Source organism: Mus caroli, unplaced genomic scaffold (assembly GCF_978045245.1).
Source record: "Mus caroli unplaced genomic scaffold, Mus_caroli_1 scaffold_11, whole genome shotgun sequence".
NCBI classification, from domain to species: domain Eukaryota; kingdom Metazoa; phylum Chordata; class Mammalia; order Rodentia; family Muridae; genus Mus; species Mus caroli.
In genome coordinates, this window is record NW_028227266.1 from 121,053,986 (window position 1) to 121,081,181 (window position 27,196).

The 27,196-nt window shown below is 45.9% G+C and overlaps 1 protein-coding gene across 9 annotated transcripts in view; it reads left to right on the forward strand.

Moving 5' to 3' along the window:
• The window catches only part of Snrk (SNF related kinase), a 53,552-nt gene extending 26,636 nt beyond the window's left edge, over positions 1-26,916 (forward strand). For all 9 annotated transcript variants that reach the window (XM_029482108.2, XM_085828208.1, XM_029482105.2 and 6 more), the window contains 4 exons: positions 15,634-15,775; positions 18,696-18,908; positions 21,162-21,296; positions 23,447-26,916. In XM_029482108.2, the coding sequence (XP_029337968.1) occupies positions 15,634-15,775; positions 18,696-18,908; positions 21,162-21,296; positions 23,447-24,614 (1,658 nt within the window). In that variant the 3' untranslated portion in view covers positions 24,615-26,916. The remainder of the gene's footprint in view (positions 1-15,633; positions 15,776-18,695; positions 18,909-21,161; positions 21,297-23,446) is intronic.
• The last annotated feature ends 280 nt before the right edge of the window (positions 26,917-27,196 follow it).

The following is a 27,196-nucleotide window of genomic DNA, read 5'->3' on the forward strand; positions in this document are numbered from 1 at the left end:
TGTGGTTTCTGTCAATCAGCTTCTCACTTACCACACTGACAGTGGTAGAGGAAGACCAGTGCAGAGCTGCGTTCACCATGCAGACTGACCTGTAGAAGCAGGCTTCTTCATAGCCTTCATTCCAGACATATGCCTTCACCTGTTTCGCTCCCCTCTTCCTTTAGTAACCACACTTTTAAAACATCAGGCGTGATAGTGTATGTGCTAAGTAGGTGGAGAGAGACAGACCTGTGAGGCCAGCCTTGTCTACTTGGTAAGATGTGGATGATGCCTAAGGAACAACAGGTGAGGCTGCCCCCTAGGCTCCACACATGTACACACAAATTCATTCTATGTTTCAGAAACTTAATGCCCTAACTAATATCCTTAAATTTTAACTTAGGAAGGCAAATGGTAGCCTGTCAGCCAGTGTGGCTCTATGTCTGGGGATTTGAGGGATAGAGACCCTCTCCCAGGTAGATCTAAGGCCAAGGCTCTGGGCATAATACCCCTTTGCTGAAAATAAAGGAGGGGTGGTGGAGAAGTTGAATAAAGAGAGTGATGGTGTTTAGGTGTTTTTCCTGCATGTATTTGTACCACATCTGTGCAGTACCTGTGGAGGCCAGAAGAGGGCATCAGATACCCTGGGATTAGAATTACAGATGGTTGTAATTACAGGGTGCTGGGAATCAAACTCAGGTCCTCTGGAAGAGCAACAGTCAGTGCTCTTAAGCACTGAGCCATCTCTCAAAGCCCTTTCCCGCTTTTCCTACTGTAGATTATCTGTCTTTCTATAAATTATCTAGCTGTGATTCAGGTAGGAAATGATGATAGAAATTTTGAGCTGAGGTTTCTAGACAAGGTTGTTCCTGAAGAGTCCATTAACCAATGGCCACATTACCAACCACATTATACACTGTAATTGACTCGGAGTTGTTCAGCACATTTATTGTATGTTTTAAACTCATTTGACACTGTTAGCTAAGTTTATATGCATCAGTTCTTCACTGGGTCTTGACATATTTGCTAAGGTTCATAGGAGACCCTCTGTGGGGTGAGAGCTTAGTAGACAGAGAGAAAGCCCCATCACTGTGTGCCAGGGTGGATTCTTGTTTCTCTGTTTAGCAGTACTTAACTTTCTAGAGGACTGAAATTGGTGGAACAGATTCTTACAAGACAGTGAGTCCAGCAGAATACCAGGATCCGATGATTTAAATGACTCTTATTAAGTCTGAGTCATCTCCAAGCTTGTATTCCAACATCTAAAGTAGCCTTTTTGGTTTGGGGGTTTTAGTGATTTTATGCTTTTCAGATACTACTAAAAAGAGCCTTTCTATTAGAGAACACCATTTGCTAATTGGGCTTGGTTGTCATAGGGAATCATTAAGATAACACCTTTGGGCTCCTGAGGACTGGCTCTCTGCTTCATCTCAGAACTGGTGTCAGTCTTCAGTCAGCTCATGCAAGTGTGTTTTCAGTTGGCACAGTGGGACCAGCCATGATTCCCTGCGGGGCAGAGTCCCGTCTTGCTGACTGTCCAATACAGGCACAGCTGTTACCAGGTTGTAAGAAAACAGCTTGATACAACTTGCTGGGATTGACCGTTTAGCTTCAGTATCGAAGTGATAGCATCAGTTAGGGGAGTTTGGGTTCTTGGTGGAGAGTTTGTGTGACCTCTGTCTAACCTTTGACTCTCTGGCATTGTGGAGGAAGGAGAGGAGGCTGTCATGTGAACATCGGGTTGCCTTATATAAGATGGAGCGCTGAGACTCCTAAACTGTCAATCACTGTGTTCATAGAGATCTGTTTATGCATTCACCCCCCCACCCCCACTCTCACCCCACCCCCACACGTAAGTCTCTCCCTTTCTTCACCTTTTCTTTTCAGATTTAAAGCAGAGTCTGGCTTTGTACTTCCTGTCCTCCCGCTGTAGCCTCCTGAGTCCTGGGATTCTAGATTTGCATCACCACACCCTGCTAATAACTTTTGAGTTGGCCCTGACTTGGCAGTGCACCAGGGAGCAGAGAAAAACAAGAAACAAAACAATCAAAACCCGCAGTCCTTTGTACCTAAAATGGACAAACCACACGTATTTTGTTTATGGCTGTCATTCAGAGTTTCTTACAGATTTGCAATAATTTTATATAAAATGCTAGCAAGCTTAGCATTTCTGTTTCCAGCTTTCAGCTAGTAGGTAGTGTGGAGACCTCTTCTTTAAAGCCTGTTAGTGGGTGCTGCATTCTGGAAAGGGGCCATGCCTCTGCTGCTCCCAGCCCCTTCACTGCTGACCCAGACCTCGGTGTGATGACCTCTTGGTGTGCAGCCTGGTGAATGCACAGCCTAGTGGTGTGCAGCCTAGAATGTACATGTGTTGACTTTGCATCTGAATCTGCTGTGGCCCTTTAGAGGAGGCAGGGGCCCCTCACAGGTTCCTCTGTGTCTTAGACTGGTTCTTCAGTTGGCTATTCAAGTCATGTGGATACAGAAACTGGACTAATGTATTCAGAAGCTAGCAGGAGAAGAACTATTGTAGCTGCTGACTGGAAGGATGGCTTATCTGGGGAGAAGGAATGGCAGACTCCTTGGGATGCAGTCTGTTAAACATATTCTTGTATATGAAGAGTTGAGGGGAAAAGCTGAGCATTGATCTGTGCTTAGCCTTTCTGAGCAGATAAAAAGGGTCTCATTAAACAACTTGTAAGTAGGCACTTGTTAAGTAAGAAAATGTTTTACAAGTGATTAGAGTATTCATGATGTAGTGTAAAACAGAGTGATCAAAATTGTAGTAGACAACCTAGTGTGACACATACTGAAAGCACTGAGTGGAAAGTTCATATCACACATACTTACATAGATAACACACATAGAAACATAGATAACACACATATAAACATAGATAACATACATATATGCATATATTCATAGATATCAGACATAGATAACACATACATACATAGGTAACATGCATAGATAGCATACTTACATAGCATACATACATAGATAGCATACATGCTAACATACATAGATAACATACATTCATAGATAACATTCATACATAGCTTTTCTCAGAAAAAAAAAAGGTGCTGAAGTAATTCAATGGAGAAAAGACAATTTTTCAATATGGTTGCAAGCAGACAGAGGGCTTAGAGAGATAGGACCTTTGCCATTTGTATAAACTCAGCTTTCAAGGCCTGAGTTTAAGATAGAGCTTCTAGAAAAGAGCCATGGCAGTCTTTGCCACCTCGGCTCAGGCAAAGCTGTTTTAGATGTCACAATGAAAAACATGCTTCATTTTTTAAAAAAAATCTAAATTTAATTTCATCAGAGTTTATTCCAGCTTCTTAAAAGATATTGAATCAGAAGCTGAGGAAAAAAATACTTGCGAATCATTTACCTGATAAAGAACTTGTTTCTAGAATGTATTAAACACTCTCAGCTTGGTGTAGTAGCTGGGCATGGTGTCTGAGGTAGGATCATGAGCTGGAAGCCAGTCTGGACTAAACAGCAACGTTTTGTCACAAATCAAAACAAAAACAGTACAAAACTGTAACAATAAAATCGACTCAGTGATCAAAGGTGGCCTAGCTTAAAAATGGACCAGAGCCACCATGCAGTGGCAGCTCACACCTTTATAATCCCAGCACTCAGGAGGCAGAAGCAGGCAGATCTCTGCGATCACGGCCAGCCTGGTCTACAGAGTGAGTTCCAGGACAGCCAGAGCTACACAGAGAAACTTTGTCTCAAAAAAGCAAAAACAAAAAGGGCATTTACAGAAGGAAGAAGAGAGGCCAGATGGACATGCCTAGGCACTGTGTCCCATTGGCCACTCAAGAAGCACAAGTTAAAAAATCATATCTATTAGGAGGGCTGTAATTTTTGTTTTGCTTTTTTGTTTTTGTTTTTTCCAAACAGGGTTTCTCTGTGTAGCCCTGGCTGTCGTGGAACTCACACTGTAGTGACTTGTGTGTAATTTTTGCAAGGAGTGACAGGGACACTCGGCTCAACTTGATTAGACTTTGATGGAACAACCCAGACTCCAGCACTTTGCTGATGGAACCGTGAGATCAAGTTGCCTCTTTAGAAATGGCGACATTTTTGTTGTTAGAGTTGAGATTCTGTTCTTGCAGCTATCTTCTTTTAAGTTTGTTGAAGGATTACTTTCTTGCTTTTTCTAGGGCGTAAATTCTCTCCCTGTGTTGGAGTTTTCCCTTTATTATCCTTTGAAGGACTGGATTCGTGGAAAGATATTGTGTGAATTTGCTTTTGTCACAGAATACTTTGACTTCTCCATCTATGGTAATAGAGAGTTTTCCTGGGTATAGTAGCCCGGGCTGGCATTTGTGTTCTTTTAGGGTCTGTATAACCTCTGTCCAGGATCTTCTGGCTTTCATAGACTCTGGTGAGAAGTCTGGTGTAATTCTAATAGGTCTGCCTTTATATGTTATTTGACCTTTTTCCTTACTGCTTTGAGGCTATGCCAGTGCCTGGCAAATACAGAAGTGGATGCTCACAGTCATCTATTGGATGGGACACAGGGCCCCCAATGAAGGAGCTAGAGAAAGTACCCATGAGCTAAAGGGGTCTGCAACCCTATAGAAGGAACAAAGATATGAACTAACCATTACCCCCCAGAGCTTGTGTCTCTAGTTACATATGTAGTAGAGGATGGCCTAGTTGGCCATCATTGGGAGGAGAGGCCCTTGGTCTTGCGAAGATTATATGCCCCAGTACAGGGGAATGCCAGGGCCAGGAAGCAGGAGTGGGTGGGTTGGGGAGTGGGGGAGAGGGGAGGGTATAAGGGACTTTCAAAGAGGAAAGTAGGAAACGGGATAGCATTTCAAATGTAAATGAAGAAAATATCTAATTAAAAAAAAAAAAATGGCTACATTTATAGTCTACAGTCACCTAGCAAGCACACTCTTGGGCCATTACTCAAGGCAAGTGAGCATTTAAATTAATATAATGCCCTGTAAACACTGGGAATGTGGCTCAGTGGTAGAGTTCTTTCTCTGGGTTCAATCTCCAGCACACATGCCCCCACCTCTAAAAGCCTAAGCAAAAACAATGCCTTTAGTTGCATTGTTCATAATTGCCCCAAGCTGGATGAAGTTGTGGAACAGCTATGCAATTGAGTGCTCCTATCAGGAGCCTCAAATGCTCTGATGAAACCACAGGCCTATACTTCATGGCAAAGCTTAGAGGACACAAAATAGACCCATGGGGGTGGTGCAGGAAGCTGGGTGTAAGCACAGGGCAGCACATAGAAGCCATGCAAGATGGTGAGGTGAAGACACTTTGCACCTGACTGTTGTGCTTATGTAACTGCGTTTGTTGGGACTTTCTGAATGTACCCTAAGAACTGGTGTGTGTGTGTGTGTGTGTGAATTACACCTTAAAAACCCTGGGGGAAGTGATCAGCTCTATAGAATCTTTAACAGGCTAGTATTCAGGATTGTTTATGATGTCAGAGCTGGGGGAGGACACTCCTAACAGGCTGCCAGTAGATCTTTTTACTGGCATTAAGTATTCTCTGCTTTCATAATCAGAAAACAGTAGATATTCACTTTACAACCAAGAAGTAGGTAGCCAGTTTTTAGAGAACTTTCTGGCTAAAGTACTGTGAAGGTGCAGTCTGAAGAGTCAACCGTATTATATATTTGCTGAAATTTCTAGAAGGCATTCTGATGTTTTTTGAATATAGGAAAACAATTTGTGTACATTTGTATGTCTCATGTCTAGTTGAGGTGTCAGGTGTAGACAACTGACCCAAGAATAGATACATCAGTGTGCGAATTGTGGAACTCATTGCTATCTTAAAGTTTATTTTTCTCTTCTAACAAGGAAGCCAAGACTTCTGGAAATTTTAACATTTTATGTTTTCTAGGGCGATGCCATATCCTTTTAAAACACATGCCTCAGTTTCCCTAAGCTTCATTTCATTAAACACTTTGTGACTTCTGGAGGAAGCCTGTTTGCCTCAGCTGAGTGTTTCCATGTAAAGGGGTTTCTGCAGCTGATACTCATCTGGCTTTTCACCCATTTCCACTACACTTTGAGTTTTATGCAGACTCAGTGGAAAGCCTACCTCATAGCTGCTGTTAAGCCTAAGTATCAAGTTTATCAAGTGTGTACTCACCCAACAGATGGAGTCACACCACTCACTTTTGTCCTCAGTGGAGACCTTTCTAGTTTGTGTTCAGAGTCAGACTGATTGTAGAATACTGGGTGGGGGTTGAAGTATCCAGTTTACTACCTGGAACCAGCTGTGAAGTCACTGTGTCCTGACATAGTGTTCTTCAGTGGGTACCCTATGAAAGAGCATCCACACTGGACATGTCATGGAAGAGTCCTCACCCTGTGCTGCTGTGTTCACACCCTTGTCTCTCACCCTGTGCTGCTGTGTTCACACCCTTGTCTCTCACCCTGTGCTGCTGTGTTCACACCCTTGTCTCTGGACATTTGCTGCTGTGTTCACACCTTTGTTTGTCTCTCACCCTGTGCTGCTGTGTTCACACCCTTGTCTCTCACCCTGTGCTGCTGTGTTCACACCCTTGTCTCTCACCCTGTGCTGCTGTGTTCACACCCTTGTCTCCATGGTTTTTACTTTGAAGATGTGAAAGTCTCAGACTTTGAAATCAGCACTACAATAAAATTGAATGACAGCTAGGGATTTCCTCCTAGAGCTTATAAAAGAGAGGTAGATCAAAAAGATCTAATTTTGTAAAGGTGTGCATTTGTAACTAACTCTTCACCATTGTCTTTAGCAGTTCCTTGAGGGGTTGTTTTGATTAGGCAGAAAATGTGAGGGTATCAGTCATTCAGTTGGATTTTGTCTTGGAATATACCTGGGTGGCTCCCCGTGCTTGCTCTGACTTGGTCAGAACATGCAAATCAACCTGTCCTGGAGCAAGGAAATGGAAGAAGTCACCACAGCCACCAACACTGCCTGATTCCTTAGATTCTCTCCACGTGTTAGTATTGACATCACACAGACCCACAAACACATGCATGCACATATACATACATAGCCATATACATGTCCACACACATACACATGGATACATACATACATGCATACATACAAAGATGGCCAGTAATCCTCGTTTTAGAAAGAAATGTTTTATGTCAGCTATAGATTTTTGTGGAACATACCTGGGTTTACTGAGTGTTCATAATCTTTGAAGCAATTACTTGTATTGAAAATAGAAGTCATCCACCAGGCAGTGGTGGCACATGACTCTAATTCCAGCAGTTGGGAGGCCAAGGTTGGCAGATCTCTTAAGTTCAAGGCCAGCCTGCTCTACAGAGGGAGTTTCGGGACAGCTGGAGCTACACAGAGAAACTGTCTTGAAAAAACAAAAGAAGGGGGAGGGGGTGGAAAGAAAGGAAGGAAAAGATTGAATTTTTATTACTCTCACTATGGAGAGATTGACCTGTGAGTTCCTTGAGGGAACCCCACAGATTGCACCATTACAAGTGAAGGCTCTCTCTCTCCAAGAATACAAGACTATGTTGAGGCCTCCTTCTTTCTCCCTTCATTCTCCTTCCTGTGGAGACTAACACACACACACACACACACACACACACACACACACACACGGGGAGAGGGAGAGAAGGGGAGAGGGAGAGAGGGAGCGAGATGCTCTGTACCCAGAAGCAGTTGATATCACCAATAAATTACCAGAGAAGTGATAGAAGAAAAGATTAGGCTTACGGAAGCTAGATAAGTTGGCTAAGGTGGTTCTTGCCCTGCCATGCATGTTCTTCTCATGAAGCCATGCTAAAGGAGTGGCCTATGGTTTTGTTTTGTTTCATTTTTCCTGACTATTTTACTTTCTTCATTTATGAAAGCCGTTTCTAGATTGGCACTAGGTTTTTAAAGTGGGAAGTGAAGGAATGCTGAGTTAGTGTCTATTGTTTACCTGGATAGATTTGTGTGTGCAAACTCACAGTGTAGCTATGGATGTGTGTGTGGGCGTGTGCAAGCTCACAGTGTGGATATGTGATGTGTGTGTGTGTGGGGGTGTGTGTATAAGCTCACAGTGTGGATTTGTGTATACAAGCTCACGGTGTAGATGTGTGTGTGTGTATAAGCTCACAGTGTGGATGTGTGTGTACAAGCTCACGGTATGGATGTGTGTGTACAAGTTCACAGTGTGGCTGTGGATGTGTGTGTATGCTCACAGTGTGGCTATGGATGTGTGTGTGTGTGCGCCCGTGCGTGCAAGCTCACAGTGTGACTGATAACTCTTTGGGTTCTTGAACTTTTCCCTATTTTGACTTGAGCAAACAAGTTTGCACAAGGTGGTAAAGAGCTGACTAAAGCAAACTGTAACTGGTGATCACTGATCACCCTCTGTGTTCTGCCTCACATTTCTTAGAGGCCTCCTCCTCTTGGCTTTGTTTTTTTTTTTTGTTTTTTTGTTTTTTTAAGATAGGAATAAGCACTGCCTGCCCTTGCAGTCTGAAGCTGCTATTTGCAGTGTTTACAGAGAACTGTGCTCTGCATGGTCTCAGGTTCCCGCAGTAGCAGGCTCAGCTGGGTCCAGGGAATGTGCTCTGCGTCCACAGACCTCTGCACAATGGTGAACAAGTAATGACCGCCTACAGCTATGATTTCCGGGTCCTAGGCTGGAGGGCGATGTGAAGGAGCTTGAAAGGAAGATGAGAGTTGTAGGGGAGCTCTTGGAAAGTTAAAGCACACAGTAGAATTATGGAACATTTTGATTCTCTCAAGTCTTGCTGGAAAGGAAGTGTGGAGACCTCCATGGTGATCCACTCCTCCTGGCTCTGCTAAGGAAGGACTGCTTCCCCCTGAAACAATGCTTCAAAATAGAGAATAGTGAAACTGAGGGTGCTAGAGACAGCTTGCTGCATGTGTGAGAGGCTCATCTAGCTAGGTTCCTCTACCCTCTTCTGCTTTGCTCTGGGTTTGCCACTTTGTGCTGCTAGGAATCGAACCCAGGGCTTTGGTCAGACCTGGCAAGCACCCTACCCCTGAGCACAGCCGTGGCCCAGCTTCACTGTTAGCAATCTGTTGAAAGAACCTGGTGGCTCATTTTGTGCTAGCTTTACTGTCCTCGGGACTAACCACAAACCTTGTTTGGAGCAGGAAAGAACCTTTGGTAGCCAGGGCTCCAGGTAATTTTGGATTCAGACCAGTACCTCTTGCTGGGTAAATGGAATTCAGTGTGGTAAACCACAGGCAGTTAAGTGTCAGACTTACCACACAGGAAACAAGGGGCCAGATTTGTTGTAGGTTCCCAGGATCCTCACACTTCTGTGGAGAGTCCCGGGTGTCTGCACAGGTCGCATGTTGGTTGCTGGTAAGTGCCGTTTGAATAAAGGTGTGTACAAGGTTAGGAGGTGTTGTGTGCAGTGCTGCTTCATCAGCAGTGACTTTAAAGCTTTCTGGTTCTGTTTACTTATTGACTCCTGACTAGTTCTGTTAAAAGAAATTTTGAGGAAAACTAGTAGAGGTTTCTGTCAGAAACCTCTCATTCTTCCCATTTTATTTCTTTCTCATTTTTATTTTGGATAATTCATATTAGAAGTTATTTTTTTAAATTGGCATGTTCTTTGTCCATCTTGTTTTCATTTTTATCTTTTGATAGCCTTCCTAAAAGGACTTTCTAATATAAACTCTACTACATCAACCTGAGAATTAGCACCATTTGACTGTATTATGATTGATAATCCTACCATGTGCCAGTAGGGGAAGCTGCTGGACTCATTTGGGAATTATATTTCTAGTTCTCCTGAGAACTACCAGTGATTTCCAGCCTCTATAAAATCAAACTTCAGATTTATCCTCTTCTTCCTATGTTACCATAAATAAAGTTTTTAATATATTTACTTTAATATATTTACTAAGTAAGCATTTCTTTTTCCATTTTTTTGTCAACCAAGAGTCTTTTTATAGTTGGGTCTGAAGTCAAAATGTCACTTGAAGTAGTAGCATTACCACACTTGGGTTTTGGGTGCTTTTTGTTTGTTAGCATATCTGCACACAATCTCACTATTGCATTTTTAAAATGAAGGTAATGTGGTGTTTCTTCTCTGTATCCCAGTTTCTCCAGCCTGGCCGGGAAGGTAGCACTACCAGCACCTCAGGCTCAGGAGCGTATAGTTGTATTGTATTAAAACTTTTCATGGAAAAATAGAATAGTATTAAGATGAATTTTTAATAAGATAATGTCACCTCCCTCTCCAACTTATGAGAGGTAATTCTGCTGTCACCCTTACTGGCCTTCATACCAAACGTCTGCTCCTGGGGGCCTTCGCTAGGACCTGAAAGAAGCAACTTAGGTGAGGGGAGATTGTCTTAGGTTATGAGAGCTTAGGTAATGAGCATTTCATTAGATCATAGCAGGGAAGGTATGACCTAGCAATTCTCTGGTGGGAGTGTACGGCAGAGCCGCTCACGGTGGTGGAGGTCAGTAACAGAGTGTAAGCAAGGCCAGGTGTACCCCTCAAAGACCAGTTCCTGCTCGCTTGCTTTTTCCAGGTTTAACCTAAAGATGCCACAGCCTTCCAAATGGTACCTCAGGCTGAGGATCAGGTGCTCAGAACATTAGCCAGTGGGGAGCAGTCCAGACTTTAGTCTTAACATACTGCTCCTGGCCTCAGAGGCTCATGGCCATCTCTGTGTAAAACGTGTTTCATCTCCATAGTCATACCAGTCCCTACACTGTTCTGAGGGTCAACATTCAAAGTCTGTTTGAGACTAATGTCTCTTAGCTGTAAACCTTATGTAAAATATTTTCATTATGCAGAGGTACAGAGTGAACATGCCCCTTCTAAAAGGGAGGAATAGGAGAACAGGAAAGACTGGACCAAAGAATGAAACCCAGCAAGCAAATCAACTCTGATCGTTCCATGGCCAGTGGCTAGAGTGTACTCTGACATCATGAGTTCCTTCCTGTGGCCCTGCCATTTGCAACACTCAGGGCTCTGTGCTAGTTTTAAGTCAGCTTGACATAAGCTAAAGTCATCCGAGAGGAGAGAACTTCAATTAAGAAAATAACCTCCGTAAGATTGGGCTGTAGGCAAGCTTTTAGGGCATTTTCTTAGTTACTGATGATGGGGAGGGCCCAGCCCATTGTGGATGAGGCAAACCCTGGACTGATGGTCGGTCATGGGTTCTACAAATTGAAAGGATTATATATATATATACACACACATATATACTAAGTAAGCATTTATTTTTCCATTTATTTGGAGCAGGAAAGAACCTTTAGTAACCAGCGTTCAAAAAAGCAGATTGAAGCAAGCCATGGGGAGCAAGCCAGTAAGCAGCACCCCCCACCCCCATGGCCTCTGCATCAGCTCCTGCCTCCAGCTTCCTGCCTTGCTTGACTATCACATAGATAGTACTGAGTTCTTTCTGCCAGCTCCAGAACTATCTGGGTGACCTTGCACCCCTACTACAGCAGCCTCTAAGTGCCCACATGACTGCTTGCTCAGGGTATCCCTATGATGCTGTCTTTTTAAATGAATGTTTTAAAGTGTGTTTGCATTTTTACAGCCTGGAGCCCTCTCTGGGTCCAGTGCTACCGCAGCTCCCCTGTACCAGCTGTAGCTCGCTGGTGTTTCTTTCCGTAGTCTTCACTGTGACCATGCTCCATTTCATGTTTTCAAATCCCGCACATTTGCTTCTGATGTTCCAGGTGAAGCTGGCTGAAAGCAGCAGTGGCGAGCATGCCTGTTGGGTACAGTCATTGCTGTTCGTGTTTGCTGTCTTAGCCCTCTGAATTCTGACCAGAACAGCCCACCTAACAGAGATTATAGCACTCTTACCTATCTTGGGCCTCCAAACTCATCTCTGTTCTCCCACAAACCAGTTTCTAATACTGAAGTCTCATGAGTCCAGGTGTATCACACCATCACCGCACTAATGGTACCAACGTCACTATTATATTTTGAACTGTTGTGACCAAAATTACTAACGAATGAAGGGTCTATGAATTTTCAGTCCATTATCATAAAGGCCATGCCTAGTTACCTACCTGTACTTTCCAGCCCCCCCCCCCCCTAAAAGCTCTGCGCCCTGGGAAATGGCACCACTTGCTAGGAGCTACGTGTTCAAACCATGAAAGGACTGAGGTTCCGAAGTCCTCAGCTTTGTGCCTTGTTACCCTGAAGCCTTCCTTGCTATCTTCCCCACCATCCCCAGTCTTTGTTTTGTTTTGTTTTTTCTTCCTCCTGTTGCCTTTGTGCCTCTGGGAACTTAGCTCTGGCTTTCCTCAGAGAAATGAGACTCTTGTAAGGTCAAATGCCTCTGCTCTGCCTGGGACAGTGCCTGCTGTTGCTGAGTGAGGCAGGGCCGATCAGTGCCTCTCAACACTTAGTCAGATTGTGGTGTTCACCCTCTTACCCCACAGTAGCTCCCTAGGAATGCACATGCAGATCACTGTCATACTTCTTTCTTCCAGTGTGTGTGTGTGTGTGTGTGTGTGTGTGTGTGTGTACATGCATGTGTGTGTGTGGTGGGGGGTGGGTACATGCATGTGTGGGTGTGTGTACACACATATATATGGAGACCCAAGGTTCATGTCTAGAAATTGCCCACAGTAGCTCTCTTCCACCTTATTCAATGAAGCAGGGTCTCTCAGGCAAACCAGAATGCCCTGAAATGTCTACTGTCACTAGACAGTTTATTGTGGGGATGCTGTTTCTATCTTCCAAAGATAGATGCAGGTGGCTCTCATGCCCATTTGACATTTATGTGGGTTCAGTTCTAGGGATATGAACTCCAGTCTTTATGCTTGCAGAGCAAACATTTAATCACTGAAGCATTTTTTTCCGGCCCAAATCCACACATTTTAAAATCATTTGTGACTATTCCACATTTGTTTAATGAACTATTTGTTATTACGGCTTGTTTTGTTGTGAGCCGGGTTCTCTCAGGCTGATCTCAACTTGGGACCCACTGTGTATATGCCACTGTACCTGGCTAGTAGCCTGTGTTTATCATTTTCCTTTGGCCCTTGTAGTGGAAAAAAGTAAAATGAATCAAGGACAAAAAGAGAGAAGAGAAACAAATCTGGAGTAGAAATAAAGTCCTCAGTGTCAACAGAAGATTGGTTCTAGGACGCAGATCTCAGAGCACTCGCATCTCTCGTATAGCTATGATAATAGTATTGGTGTGTGACTGTCTCTCAACTTGTCACAGCCTAGAAGTACCTCAAGTCTTAGTTGAGTAGTTGTCTTCATTGGGTTGGCCTCTGCATCATATCTTTGAGGGATTATCTTGATTATTAGTTGATATAGGAGGGCCCAGCCCGCAGTGGGTGGCACATTACCTGGGCAGGTGACCCTAGTCTATATAAGAAAGTTAACTAGTTCTGAGCCAGAGTGAGCCGGCCAGCGGCGCTCTTATGTGGCTTTCTGCCATCAACTACAAAGTTTGAGTTCTGCCCTAATTTCTCTCAGTGATGGACCATGCCCTTAGAGTGTCAGCCCAGATAAGTCCTACCCTCTGGTAAGTTGCTTTTGGTCAGTGTTTCATCACAGCAACTGAAGAAACTAGAACAGTGCCTACACAGACATTCCTATATGTATACTGTAAGGATTGCCTATATACATAGTGCTGTGTACATAGTTGAGCTACACTGGATGATAAGGACAGCAACTCTCTGCATACTTAGTGCCGATCCTTCATTTCTGGGAGGGCTACCTTCTTCTGAAGCTGTCTGTTGGGTGACTATATAGTCCTTAACTGAAATGCTTCAAAATTTTCACATCACTTAGTACAGGCTATATTTCTAAGTTCTTCAGCTTGTAAGTAGTTCCACATAGGGAACTTACTTAGGCACGAGCCAGACTGTGGGGTCTGCTTGTTGTGTTGCTCTTAGCTGTCCCTCTAACACGCAGTAGACAGAATACTACTATAGAAAATAGGTCATGTGCTTGAGGAAATGACCCTTGCCTTAGTTACTTCTCTGCTGCTGTCCTAAGACATGGTAACCAAGGCAACATACAGAAGAAAGAGAAGGTGAGTCCATGACCATCATGGCTCACAGCTGTTTGTAACTTCAGTTCCTGGGGATCTGATACCCTTTTCTGACCTCCATGGCACTGCATGCATGTGGCATACATACATACTTACATCCATACATCCATTTGTAAAACACTCATACACATTAATATAAATCTTTCAAAACTCACACAAGGACAGTCTAAGTTAAGTATCAGTTTCATACATTTCCTTTTAAAACCTTAACGTTTTAAATACTTCTCACTGGCTACTTAAAGAATAAGTATGGTTGGCAGTCATTACTGAAGTTACTTGAGTTAGCAGAGCCCCCTGAGATCCACTGTCAAGGCAGCCAGTGGATCAGACCGGTCATGCATCCCGAGACCAGGCCAGCTATGTCCTGGGGATTGGCCTGTGCGTGGGCCCTGTTCTGCTGCTGTCTGCCTGCATTTCATAAGCACCCACACCTGATTGAAAAGCCACACTGTGGGGGATGGGTGGGCTCTCACTTGTTGCCCTCCTTTCTCATTTAAATCAAAGAAATGATTAACAGATTTTAATTTTCCTCGCTTGGAACTTCCATTATTTTGGGTGTTTTAGGTTTACGAGAAAACAGCAGTTGCCTATTAGCAGGTTTGATGACATGGCAGGCCCATAGCGTGCCTAGTTTTCCCTCTGAGCCTGTGTGTGCTTGCTCATGTGCGTGTGCGTGTGCGTGTGTGTGCATGTGTATTGATATTAGCACACATATATTTTAATTTTTGGAATGAAAATTTGTTATGCCTTCTTTAAATCCTTTATTATTTTTCTGGAAAAAAAAAAAACAGCCTCACTTTTGATTTTCCACTGACAGGTTTGTTTAAAGACAGGAGAGGGGGTTGGTTGCCATTATGGTTCGTCCAGTGTTAGTTCCTGCAGCTTCACACTGGCAGGATCCTGTCAGGACAGAAGTTTGTCCAAAGCTGGACAGTACTGGGATACTTTAATGACAAGAAATTGATTCTCCTTTTAAAAAAATTAATTAAAAAAAAACTTTTAAAATCCTGTGTGTGTTAGGGGTGGGGGTAGTAGTGCACATGAGTGCAGTGCACATGGCGGCCACAAGAGGACGTCAGATCCTTTGGAGCTGGAGTTACAGGAGGGTGTGAGCCACTGTGTGGGTGCTGGGAATCAAACTCATGGGCCTCTGCAAGGGCAGCTTGTGCTAACAACTGAGCTGTCTCTGCTCCCCCACCTCCATGCCGTCCCTGTTCTGATGAGCAGCCCTCACTGCTTATTTGCATGATGGCCATGTGTCGAGTGTGTCTGAGCTGTAGCTTTCTCCTTTACCTGTCAGGAGCTGTATGACCCAGTCACCACCCCAGAATGAGGTCAGGAACAACTGAGGTAAAGTGACCTCAGGCAAAGCCTTTCCAGTTTCACAGTTTTAACATCTTACCTTTGATGCTGGGCATGCTATAGTCAGGGAAGAGTGGACCTTGTCTCTTGGCTTAGAAGCCTGGGAACACTTATTTCTCAGTTCTCTTATCAGATGGGGCTTAAACCCAACTCTGTTGAGATTTTGTAGTCTGCTCTGAGTATTTTTACATTAAGAATAAAATACTTGTTTTTCTCCCTTCCCTCCCCCCTGTGGCCCTGGTTCTCTGGTGTTTAACCCCACCGTCTTTGGTCTGCAGACATATGGAGCCTGGGCGTGATCCTTTTCATGCTGGTGTGTGGGCAGCCGCCCTTCCAAGAAGCCAACGACAGCGAGACACTGACCATGATCATGGACTGCAAGTACACGGTGCCGCCCCGCGTGTCCTCAGGGTGCAGGGAGTAAGTAAAGCTAATGTCCAGTTAGCTATGAGACTAAGCTTCTGCTGTTGTTGTTTGGGGCACCGGTTAGTATTTGGTAAGAAATTCAACAGGAGAATGAAAAACATTCTTACACATATTTTCAAGAAGCCCTCTTTGCCTCTCAGCCTCCAGAGTGGTGATTAGGACCTTCTCTGGCCACTGCCCTTTTTTTTTTCTTCTTCAGTGGCAAAAAGCAAGAGTTGAAGCTTCCAGAAAAGAGTTGGGCTTTCCTGTTTGGCAGGAACGTGTCATTCATTACACGGTGCCTCCTGGCTGTGTCATAGTAGCATGTCTTACTAACAGCATGTCTTATATTCACATGCCCTCCCACAACAGAGTAAAGGCTGTGCGTCAGTGTGTGCCATGGTGGGAAGCCAGCCCTGACCGGCACATTGGGGCTTCTCCATCACCTGTGTGGGAGAGTGTCTCGAGAAAGGACTGTTGCAGTCAGTGACTTTCTAAGTGAGCCAGCTGAGATTGTGGTTACCAATTGAAATGTTTTCTTCTTAGTAACATTTTGAGTTTTTCCAGACAAGCTGTAAGGAAGAGCGATACACGATTGAGGGTTCTCTTTCAGGTGGAGCCCCAACTTGGGCATGGGATTCTGCGGACTTAAATGCTGTCTTCTCTGCTTACTGCTTATGTGACGGTGGAAAAGGGTACTTGACAGGGTTACTGTGAAAACTATGAAGTGACGGTGTAAAGTGTGTAGTTGAGGCTGGAGCACAGAAGAGGCTCTGTGTGCGGTGCTGGTGCTGGTGGCAATTTGGGGATGGAGCACATGGAGGCTGTTTATTTTAGGGTGTAGCATATAGAAGGCTTTTTCTGTGTCCTGGTTGTGATGGTGGCTTTAGCTTAGGGTACTTGGGAAGCTCTGTCCTCGTGTACTGGGTGTTGTTGATTTTAGGCCGGATCACATGCCTTCCAGTGTGAGTGCCCACTTGGACCTTTGTGTGTGGACATGTGCAAGTATGTGCACATGTGAGGATGTGTACACAAACTTGTGTGCCTGCATGTGCAGTGGTGATTTTAGGTCCTTGCTCTTAGGAAGCAGGTGTACACCAAGTGCGGGTTAGATATTTATAGTCCACGATAAGCATCTCTACTTCCAGTTAAAAACAGACAGAAGCGTTACCTATTCACTCTACATCAACTGTGTCATTTGAAAGCCCACCAGTTACAGACACAACATGGATGCCCCCATTCCTAAGGTCTGAGACATGGCCTCTATGTATCCCTCTGGAGGAATTATTTGTAATAACTATAGGACCATTCCAATGCAGGAAAACAGCAGCAACAAAGTGAGCCTTTCCTAATGTGTTTTTCTGAATAGTGTGTTTTAAGGAGCATGTCCATTTTATGTGGCTTTCCGTGTGTTTCCATTAGTGACTGCGATGCCTTTACTGTTGGAACCATGCTCTCTGCATGGCTGCTCCTCCTGCTTGTCATCAGCCATCTGAGGCTTGTCACTTCCCCTGTGACTGTCCCAGGACTGGCTCCTGATGCTGTTACCTCACAGCTGTACTGTCTTCCTGTCCTCCTGTCAGTATTTGTCTGCCTAACAAGGGGCTGCTTTCTTATTCAGAACTTTATGCACCTCACTGTTAGAATATTTAGAATCCTTCACTGTTAGAATATTTAGGACTAAAGAATGCTTCTGAGACAGATTAGCCTTTCCACATTGGATATGATCAATAGTTTTTGTTGTTCAACTTGAAGTGTTTCCTAGGCTTAGTTGTGTTATTTTATTCCTGCCTTGTTTACAAGGTGGTTTTATTTCTAATTAGCTATTGCTTTTGATTGTTAAGTTAGAATATAGTCTGTATGTTACCTTGTATTCAAATTTTTGAGGCTTATTTATGCCTATCATGAGGATAATTGTTACAATTGAGTTCTTGAAAGAATGTATTTTCAAGTTGGGGTCAGGGGTCTATATACATCTTTTAGGTCAAGCTCATTAATTGTTCAAAATTATTTGCATTTAGAGTTTTCTTCACTGCTCTAAGATTATCTTCTGTGATGGTGGCTTTATTTTATTCCTTAAGGTTTGTCAGCATTTGCTTTGAAATTGTTTTTTTTTGGGGGGAGGCGTTGTTTTTTAGTTTTGGTGTTTTCAAGACAGGGTTTTTCTGTGTAGCCCTGGCTGTCCTGGAACTCACTCTGTAGAACAGACTGGCCTTGAACTCAGAAATCCGCCTGCCTCTGCCTCCCAAGTGCTGGGATTAAAGTGTGTGCCACCACTGCCTGGCTGTTTTAAGCACATTTAACAGTGGACGTTTGTGCGGTGTATTCGGCATTTCCAGTGTCTGCATTCTGATTTGCTGTGTGTCAGGGTCTTCCTTTGTGAGTTTTTATTTGTGCTAGTTTTTGAAGCATTGTTCAGAAGTTCTTTTCAGTTACATTCTACAGAAAGGAGTTTTGTGTTTTCCAGAACCAGTGTTAGTTCATGCCTTCCTTCTCAACTTCCTCTGAGCAGTGGATTTCTTTCTTGTTTCTCACTGGGCACTGAGATGGAGTCCTCTTTCTTTCCAAACCACACAGGGAGCCGTGTGGCTGCCAGCTGCCTGTCCCCGTGACCCAACCCTGCTTTTACTATGGTTTTAGCTATCAAGTATTCCATGTTTATTTTTTTGCCAATCCACTTCTAAAAATGTGTTACATGATATTATTTTCATTAGGGGAGTCATTCATTCTCATGACACGAGCTGTCTCATCAGAGCACTAAGAGGCTGGGATTGTTTTATTTTGTGAATATAGTGGCCCCAGATTCTCATTTGTCAGTGAACCTAGTTAAATTGCTTATGACCGTGTAAGAGATAGTGCTTGTTGGTAACAGCCATCGTTACTAGTCCTTGGAGACAGTTTGCTGCTTACAGTAATGGGCTACCTTTCTTCACAGCCTGATCACACGGATGCTACAGAGAGACCCCAAAAGGAGAGCCTCTCTGGAAGAGATTGAAAGCCACCCTTGGCTCCAGGGAGTGGACCCATCACCAGCCACCAAGTATAACATTCCCCTCGTGTCCTACAAGAACCTCTCCGAGGAAGAGCACAACAGCATCATCCAGCGCATGGTGCTCGGGGACATCGCGGACCGAGACGCCATCGTAGAGTACGTCAGAGCCTTCAGACACTAACGGCTCTCGCTGCTTGCTTTTCTTAATACTGTGACTGACTACCTGACCAAGAGCATTTTAAGGGAGGAAGGGTTTAATTCTGACCTGTAGTTTAAGGGAATGTCATCTATTTTGGTGGAGAGGTGTGGTGGCAGGATCAGGAGGTCTGCTAGTCACACTGCTTCTGCCATCAGGAAGCGGAAAGTAAATAAGTAGAGGCAGGCTGTAAATCCACAAGGTCTGCCCTGTATTTATCAGGATGGAATGAATCGTCCCAAGCCTAAAGGATTTGCTGTCTACTCCTTAAGCCTCTCTGCACTGTCCTGGAACCTACACATTATTTAGTTGCTTATGAAATCTGTCAAAACAAGAGCCATTTTTCCACAACCTTAGTAGTGTAGACCAGAAAGTAGAGTAATAACGGCATGCTCTGTCGGTCTGTTGTGCTCTAGTAGCAGGTCATGTGGTCAGAGGTCCTGTCTGAAGATAGAGCTCGGCCACAGGTGAAGAACAGTTACTTCATGTACTTAATGAAACAGATACCGCAACTCAAGGAAGCAGGAGAGAGGTGACCATGAGTTGGCCACTCAGGTCTGCATGCGGCATCTCAGTTTTCTGACCTGGGGAAGAGGTTGATGCAGGCTGGGCATGTAGACCCTATGTGTTGCCCAGTGAGTAACATGTGCCCAGTAGGAGCTCTAGTCTCTGGGAAGGGTCATATCTGCATAAAGGGTACACCCCTGTAGAGTAGCTTTAGTGCAGTAAAAATAAGTATTTGCAAAAATAAAGCCAGGCTTTTGAACTTGACCTTAGTTTTCTGTAGGATCTGGCGCTTATGAGTTTTCCATTGAAATGACCTGAGGAGTACAGGACACGTGCTGCTTCTCTGCAGTGGTCTCCTGCCCATCGTCTTCATGCACACTGCTGCTTCTCTGCAGTGGTCTCCTGCCCATCATCTTCATGCACACTGCTGCTTCTCTGCAGTGGTCTCCTGCCCATCATCTTCATGCACACTGCTGCTTCTCCACAGTGGTCTCCTGCCCATCGTCTTCATGCACACATGCTGCTTCTCTGCAGTGGTCTCCTGCCCATCGTCTTCATGCACACTGCTGCTTCTCTGCAGTGGTCTCCTGCCCATCGTCTTCATGCACACGTGCTGCTTCTCTGCAGTGGTCTCCTGCCCATCGTCTTCATGCACACTGCTGCTTCTCTGCAGTGGTCTCCTGCCCATCGTCTTCATGCACACCGCTGCTTCTCTGCAGTGGTCTCCTGCCCATCGTCTTCATGCACACTGCTGCTTCTCTGCAGTGGTCTCCTGCCCATCGTCTTCATGCACACTGCTGCTTCTCTGCAGTGGTCTCCTGCCCATCGTCTTCATGCACACTGCTGCTTCTCCACAGTGGTCTCCTGCCCATCGTCTTCATGCACACCGCTGCTTCTCTGCAGTGGTCTCCTGCCCATCGGCTTCATGCACACCGCTGCTTCTTTGCAGTGGTCTCCTGCCCATCGTCTTCATGCACACTGCTGCTTCTCCACAGTGGTCTCCTGCCCATCGTCTTCATGCACACTGCAGTTTGCTAGACCAGAGGGTTATAGAAACCAGAGCTACTGTTCCTAAGCCCTGTGAGGCTGTTCCATGACAGCCCACTGCAGGAGGTGGGTGAGGCCATACACTTATTGTTAGGTCGCCAGCAGCTAGCCACCATGATGCCTGCCTTGACATGGTGTCCTGTGAGCATAACTGTTTAAATGGATGCAGGAACATGCTGATTGTACTCAGGGAGAAGGTGAGAGGAGCCTCCTCTTGATTGCACTGACTGCTCTCCAGTGCCTAAACTGCTGGTGGATCAAGAATAGAACTGCTCCAACCATTCTGATTGGCTATTGCTCACATAGTGCCTTAGGTAACACGAGCCTTGTCCTCAGTCCAGTCTTCTGGAAGCAAAGGATCCTCCGAGCACCGCTGTTGGGAGCCTCAGTGCCTTTCTTACGTCCGGGACACTAACACCGTCTGTCCGGCTACCGCAGCAGGTTGCTGTTTCTTCACTGATCTGAACATTTTTCTTCAGTTGCTTTTCCAGATTTCAGTTACAACCTAAACAACTACAGGATTTTATTCTTTCTAGTTTGTATTTTTGTCTCATTTTAAAAGCTTCCCAGATACCGGATTTCATTAGGCAATATTATTTTTTTAATCTTGTAAAAACCTAGCTGTGTAGCTTCTGATTGATTTTTGTTTCTTTCCTCAGAGCCCTGGAAACCAACAGGTACAACCACATTACCGCCACTTACTTTTTACTTGCTGAAAGGATCCTGAGAGAAAAGCAAGAGAAAGAAATACAGACCAGGTCTGCTAGCCCCAGCAACATCAAGGCCCAGTTTAGGTGAGAAAAATACCTTTACTGATATTAGTAAGTTAACATTTTGAGTATCGAACTGTTTGTTGATGATTCCTAGTTCTCCAAGTAGGAGGGTCTTTGACCTCATGGTGCCGATGGCTGCTTTCCACAGAGGTTCCAGCACGCTTCTCTGCTGTATGTGGGAGTGGGCAGTGGTGCCAATACCTAGGCATCTCACTCTTTTTTCCTTCAAGATTTTCTCCAAGAGCAGTGTGGATGCCCCTGCAATACTTGGAAAGCTTTTTTTTTAATCGGAGCATTTAGGATTTCAGAGGTTGGAAGCTAGATCAATTAGTTGACTTACTAGCTGTTGGATCTCAGGACCAAAGCTTCTCTGATTTACCTGAGTCCCACCGTCGACCTCCTGAGGTTCATGTGAGGAGGGGCTCTGTGAGTTACACCAGCAGGGCTTCTTTTGAGGTCTCGGACCAGAGCCCTCAGGCTTGCTTGGTGGAATGAACCCTCACTGTCCTTCAAGCCTGTGACCTGTCTCGGGGGCTTTACCTGCAGAAGGGGGGGGTAGTTGTTATTCCACCTCTTTTGTTGACTGGATTTCAGAACATTGACCCACACAGCTCTCGGTGGCCGACTCTGACCAAGCAGTACCCTCCATGAACTCAGTGCCGTCAACCTTTGTCAGTTTCTTTTGCCACTCTGTTCTGTTAAGATGTGATCTTTGCCCTGTTGGGCTCTACCAGTTGTTGGTATTTTGGACAGGTGAGTCACATCATATGCTCAGGAAAGATGAATGACAAACTGTAATTTTCCCACAGTGACAGCCGGTGAGGGAAGAGTGAGTACTCACAGGTGTTTGTGGTTCTCTGGGTTTTGCTTTAAGGTGGGGGAAGGGAGAAGAGCCGAGCCTGCATCCTGCCATGTTGCTCCTGCTTCTCCATGGCCCCTTGCCTTAGCTCCTCCTACTCAGTGCTCACTGGTTGGCTATTTCCCCATGTGGTGGCCTTAGAAGCCCCCCGCTGAACACCCAGCTCCAGCAGTGGCAAAGGCAGGCAGTTTCTCCTCCCCTACAGTTGCTCCAAGTTGGGGGAAGATGTCTGTGGTAACATATTTACAACTGTAGGTCACAAAGTAGCTATTGTAAATGCCTCTGGCATCATTACAGTTTCTGGTGTCCACTCTTCCCTTGGGCAATCCAGAGAACCTGCCCACACCAGCAACTCCAGATTGAAAGACAAAGTTTAGTTAACAATTTTGCTATCCTAGTACCCTTGTGTGTGTGTGCTGGACATCCCAGGTGAATCTCATGCATGCTGTTGTTCGCATAAAGGCTGAAGTGTGTGTGTGAGAGAGAGAGGGAGAGAGAAGATATGCATGTACATGTTCATATAGATGGTATGTGTGTATGAATGTGTGCATATGAGCCTTCCACATGTGTAGGTGTGCATTTGTATATGTAATGGAATGTGTGTAGCATGCATGTATACATGAGATACTATATCTAGATTATGTATGTAGATATGCATTTGAGTATATGATAGTGTATGCATGTTTGTAGGTATGCATGTGAACATATATGCAGGTGTGCATGTGTGTCTGGGTGTGTGTCTGGGTGTGTGTGTGAGCATGTATTCAAGGTGTGCATGTGTGTATGTATTCAGGTATGTATATAAGTGTGTGGTGTTGAGTTTAGGGAGAGCTTGGGCTTCCCCAGCATCTCTATGACCCATGTTTTTTCCGACAGCAGTGGTATGATGAAGTTGTCACATGATCATGTCCTCAAGTCACATCTGCCCTCTGGGGTCCTTGATTGTGGACCTAAAATGCTTTTCACATGTGTGAATTCTGTCCTAACTCTGTGTGCATGCAACATTATGAAGGCCTGTTTGCCATGGCTTGCTTGTAGAGGTTCAAGGATACCTTGGGTTTTGGTCCTCACCATCTACCTTCTTTGAAGCAGGGTCTTCTCTGCCATCTGTGCAGGTATTGCTGGCCAGTGACTCTGGAACCTCTCCAGTCTCCATCCACCAACTGTGGTGGTGCTGGCTAGTGCCGGATAACCTGTGCTTTGCCTGCCACATCTGACTTCCCATGGGTGGTTAGCATATGAAAGAAAGCAGGCTCTTAACACTGGACAGGCCAGCAACTTCATGACAGTTTGTTTTTCCTCTATCACACAGGCAGTCATGGCCAACCAAAATTGATGTGCCCCAAGACCTTGAAGATGATCTCACTGCCACCCCTCTGTCACATGCCACAGTCCCGCAGTCTCCTGCTCGGGCTGGTGACAATGTCCTCAATGGCCACAGGAGCAAAGGCCTGTGTGACCCAGCCAAGAAAGATGAGCTCCCGGAGCTGGCTGGGCCGGCACTGTCCACTGTTCCACCTGCAAGCATGAAGCCCGCAGCCAGTGGGCGCAAGTGTCTCTTCAGGGTGGAAGAAGATGAGGAGGAGGATGAGGAGGACAAGAAGCCTGTGTCCCTGTCCACGCAGGTGGTGCTGCGCCGGAAGCCATCGGTCACCAATCGCCTGACATCTCGCAAGAGTGCCCCAGTGCTCAACCAGATCTTCGAGGAGGGCGAGTCAGACGACGAGTTTGACATGGACGAGAACCTGCCGCCCAAGCTGAGCCGGCTGAAGATGAACATTGCCTCACCAGGCACAGTGCACAAGCGCTACCACCGCAGGAAAAGCCAGGGCCGGGGCTCTAGCTGCAGCAGCTCTGAGACCAGCGATGACGACTCTGAGAGCCGGCGGAGGCTGGACAAGGACAGCGGCTTTGCTTACTCGTGGCACCGGCGTGACAGCAGTGAGGGGCCACCAGGCAGCGAGGGCGATGGTGGCGGCCAGAGCAAGCCTAGCAGCGGTGGCGGTGTGGACAAGGCCAGCCCGGGTGAGCAGGGCACGGGTGGCGGCAGCCAGGGAGGCTCTGGTGGGACCCCATCAGGTACAGCAGGCTCCTCAAGGCGCTGTGCAGGCCCTGACTCATCCTCATCCTCCCCCGCCTCGGCCTCTGCTGCTCCACGTGGTGCAGAGCTTGTGCAGAGCCTCAAACTCGTGAGCCTGTGCCTAGGCTCACAGCTGCATGGCGCCAAGTACATTCTGGACCCGCAGAAGGCCTTGTTTTCCAGCGTGAAGGTGCAGGAGAAGTCCACTTGGAAGATGTGCATCAGCGCCCCAGGCCCCAGCCCCTCCGCTGACCTTGACCCGGTGAGGACCAAGAAGCTGAGGAACAACGCGCTCCAGCTACCTCTGTGCGAAAAGACCATCTCCGTGAACATCCAGCGCAGCCGCAAGGAAGGGCTGCTCTGCGCCTCCAGCCCCGCCAGCTGCTGCCATGTCATCTGACCTGTAAAGCGCGCTCACTTCATCTGTTCTGACGTGACAATGCATGGTCTTTGTGCATGCTGCTACACGCTACTTTTCTTTTCCAGCCGAAAAGTCTACTGTGTGATTTTACATTCATGATTTTCAGTGTGGATGACCAGGATGAAATTGTGTTATCTGGAACCCAACGTAAATGGAGCGCTTAGAAATCCATGTTCTGCACTTAACCTGGAGGGAATATGCTTTCGTTTCCTTGTGAAAAGCCCAAATTCCTGTCCTGACCTCCGGTGATAGGGAAACTCCATGCTCTGAGGCACACTGGTGCCCGAGACAGAACCAAAGCAATAACGTGGTGATGCCCACAGGCCTGGGAGGAGCGACTCCCCGCTGCCAGCCACCCAGGGCCTGTGCACCGAGAACCTTAGAGCCACGGTTTGAGCGCCCACACCTGTTTGTCTTAACCAATAGTGTGAAAGCAGTTGGGGCTCTTATCTTTTCACTGACAGAGGTTGTCTTGTTTGTGTTAGGTGAGGTCAGCTCCTTAGCTTTGAGAGGCAGCTTACCCATAGAATTACCCAGCAGACAATCTTCTGTGAGGCAATGAGGTGAACTCAAGTCTTAACTCTACTTAGAGTGTGTATGTCTGTCTGACAGAACAAAAATTTAAAAAAAAAGATTAAAAAAAAAAAAAAGCTCTGTGTAAGTTTCCCCTGCAGGACACAAGGCAGGGTTTCCTTCAAACCTGTGTGGAGAGGAGAAGCGGAGGGCCTGCTGCAGTAGCCACAGTGCACAGAGGTGGCAGGCAGCAAAGTCAGCACTCTGACGAGGAGGCAGGACATCCTGAGGTGGGTGTTCAGGAGCTTGGTGGTGAGGTGGCCTCAGGTTTCTCCCATTTCATGGCAGCATTTGGCTCAGCTGTGAAGAGCGGCTGGTAAGAAACTGCTCAGGAAAGGGTAGTGCTTGGAGCCGTCAGTGGCGCACTGCTGCCTTCCTGCCACGTGCTGAGCACCGAGCTCTAGCTTGCCCTCTCCCGCACCGACGACTCCGGACTGATAGCTATCTCCTGAGGCATGCCTCCTCCCTGATCTTGGGAAGCCCAGATGCTGGGTTTTCACACGGTGCCCCAGGGGTTTGAAAGCAGTGTTTAAGCGGCCTGTGGGGTAGGTGCTGCTGGCCCAGGGTCCTTTCCTCACTCTTCAGCTGCTGCCCTGTTCCTGAGGGACAACAGTGCAGCTGAGCATGTGTCTCAGAGGGGGCAGGGCACAGGCCACCACTTCCTTCAGTGCTCAGTGACTGCTGCTTTAGGTTAGTGTATATTACTCAGAACTTCACAGTGTAACCTGACTTTACTAAGTAAAATGATACTTAAGCTACTTCCTAGAGCTAGCTAACTGCTTGTGCTTTAAGCTGCAGTCCCATTCAGTGTGACATTCACATAGTTGAGAGCTGTGAGGGGAGACGTGGGTGAAGCCATAGAGCACATTTGCTTGAAATTCTTAAGCAGGGATCTTCCAAGGGCCAGAAACCAGCGTGGTTCTCAGAGACGGAGCCACGTCTGTGTGAGCCAGGAGAGATGTCTATAGGGGCATTGCAATAAACTGTCGCAGCTGTTTCCCAAGTACCGTACACACTCTTCTGTGGTCACGGCCAGCCTCTGAGCGGCGCCTCTGCACTCGCCCGTCTGCGTTTGGTCTCCAGTGGTTTTCTATTCAGGTGTATATACGGTGCTCACTTTAGATCAGCAGTGTCGGCCATTTATGCTGCAGAGCTGTGTCATAGCCTTATTAGTTGTGTGTGGTTGGTGACCCTCTGGGTACACAATGTCTGTTGAGTGCTGTCTTACCCATTTGTTGACAAGTGGATGTCTGTGCATGTGTTGTGTGTCACGGGGTGTCGTCACAGTGTCACGGGTGTCGTCACAGAGGGAAGGAGCAGAACCACCACACCCATAGTGGACCAAACTACGTCCTTGCTGTAGCCAGGGACTCGTCCCCTAGCCGAGTTACAGTAGTGTATAATTAAATATTGTGGGAAAGTTAGTCTTGTATTTTTCTGTGTGTATATATATATAATTATGTACTTCTGGAATTCTATCTGTATTTAAAGATGTGACAATCTTGACACCAATTTTAATAGTCATGAGCCTGAACAAAGATGTCCTAGGAGCCAGAGTTGGTATGTGCTGAGAACACAAACTTGTCAGCTAATTGGTCAGTTGCCTCTAGTTCTGACCAATCTTTTTCCTTGTGTGAACATTGACAGGTATGTGACAGGTGGGAAATAATCCAATAATAAAGTGACATACTGATGTTCAGCAATAGAAGCCGAGTCTGTGTTCCTTTTATGAGACATGCCCAGTACAGCACTCGGATATGGGGTTTGCTTTCTGTGGGCCCTGCATTCCTATCACTTGGTAGAGCTGAAAAAAACAGTCCTATCCACCGGTGTCAGGTGGCTCCAGAGAGGCCTAGAATACTATCCAAAGGGCAGCATTTCCTTTAAACCGTCTGGACAGAAGGAATCCAGAACTTAATTCTGTTTCATCTGCTTGTCCTCATTTGGCTGGTTCCTACTTTAGCAAACAAAGCCATTAGAACTGCCAC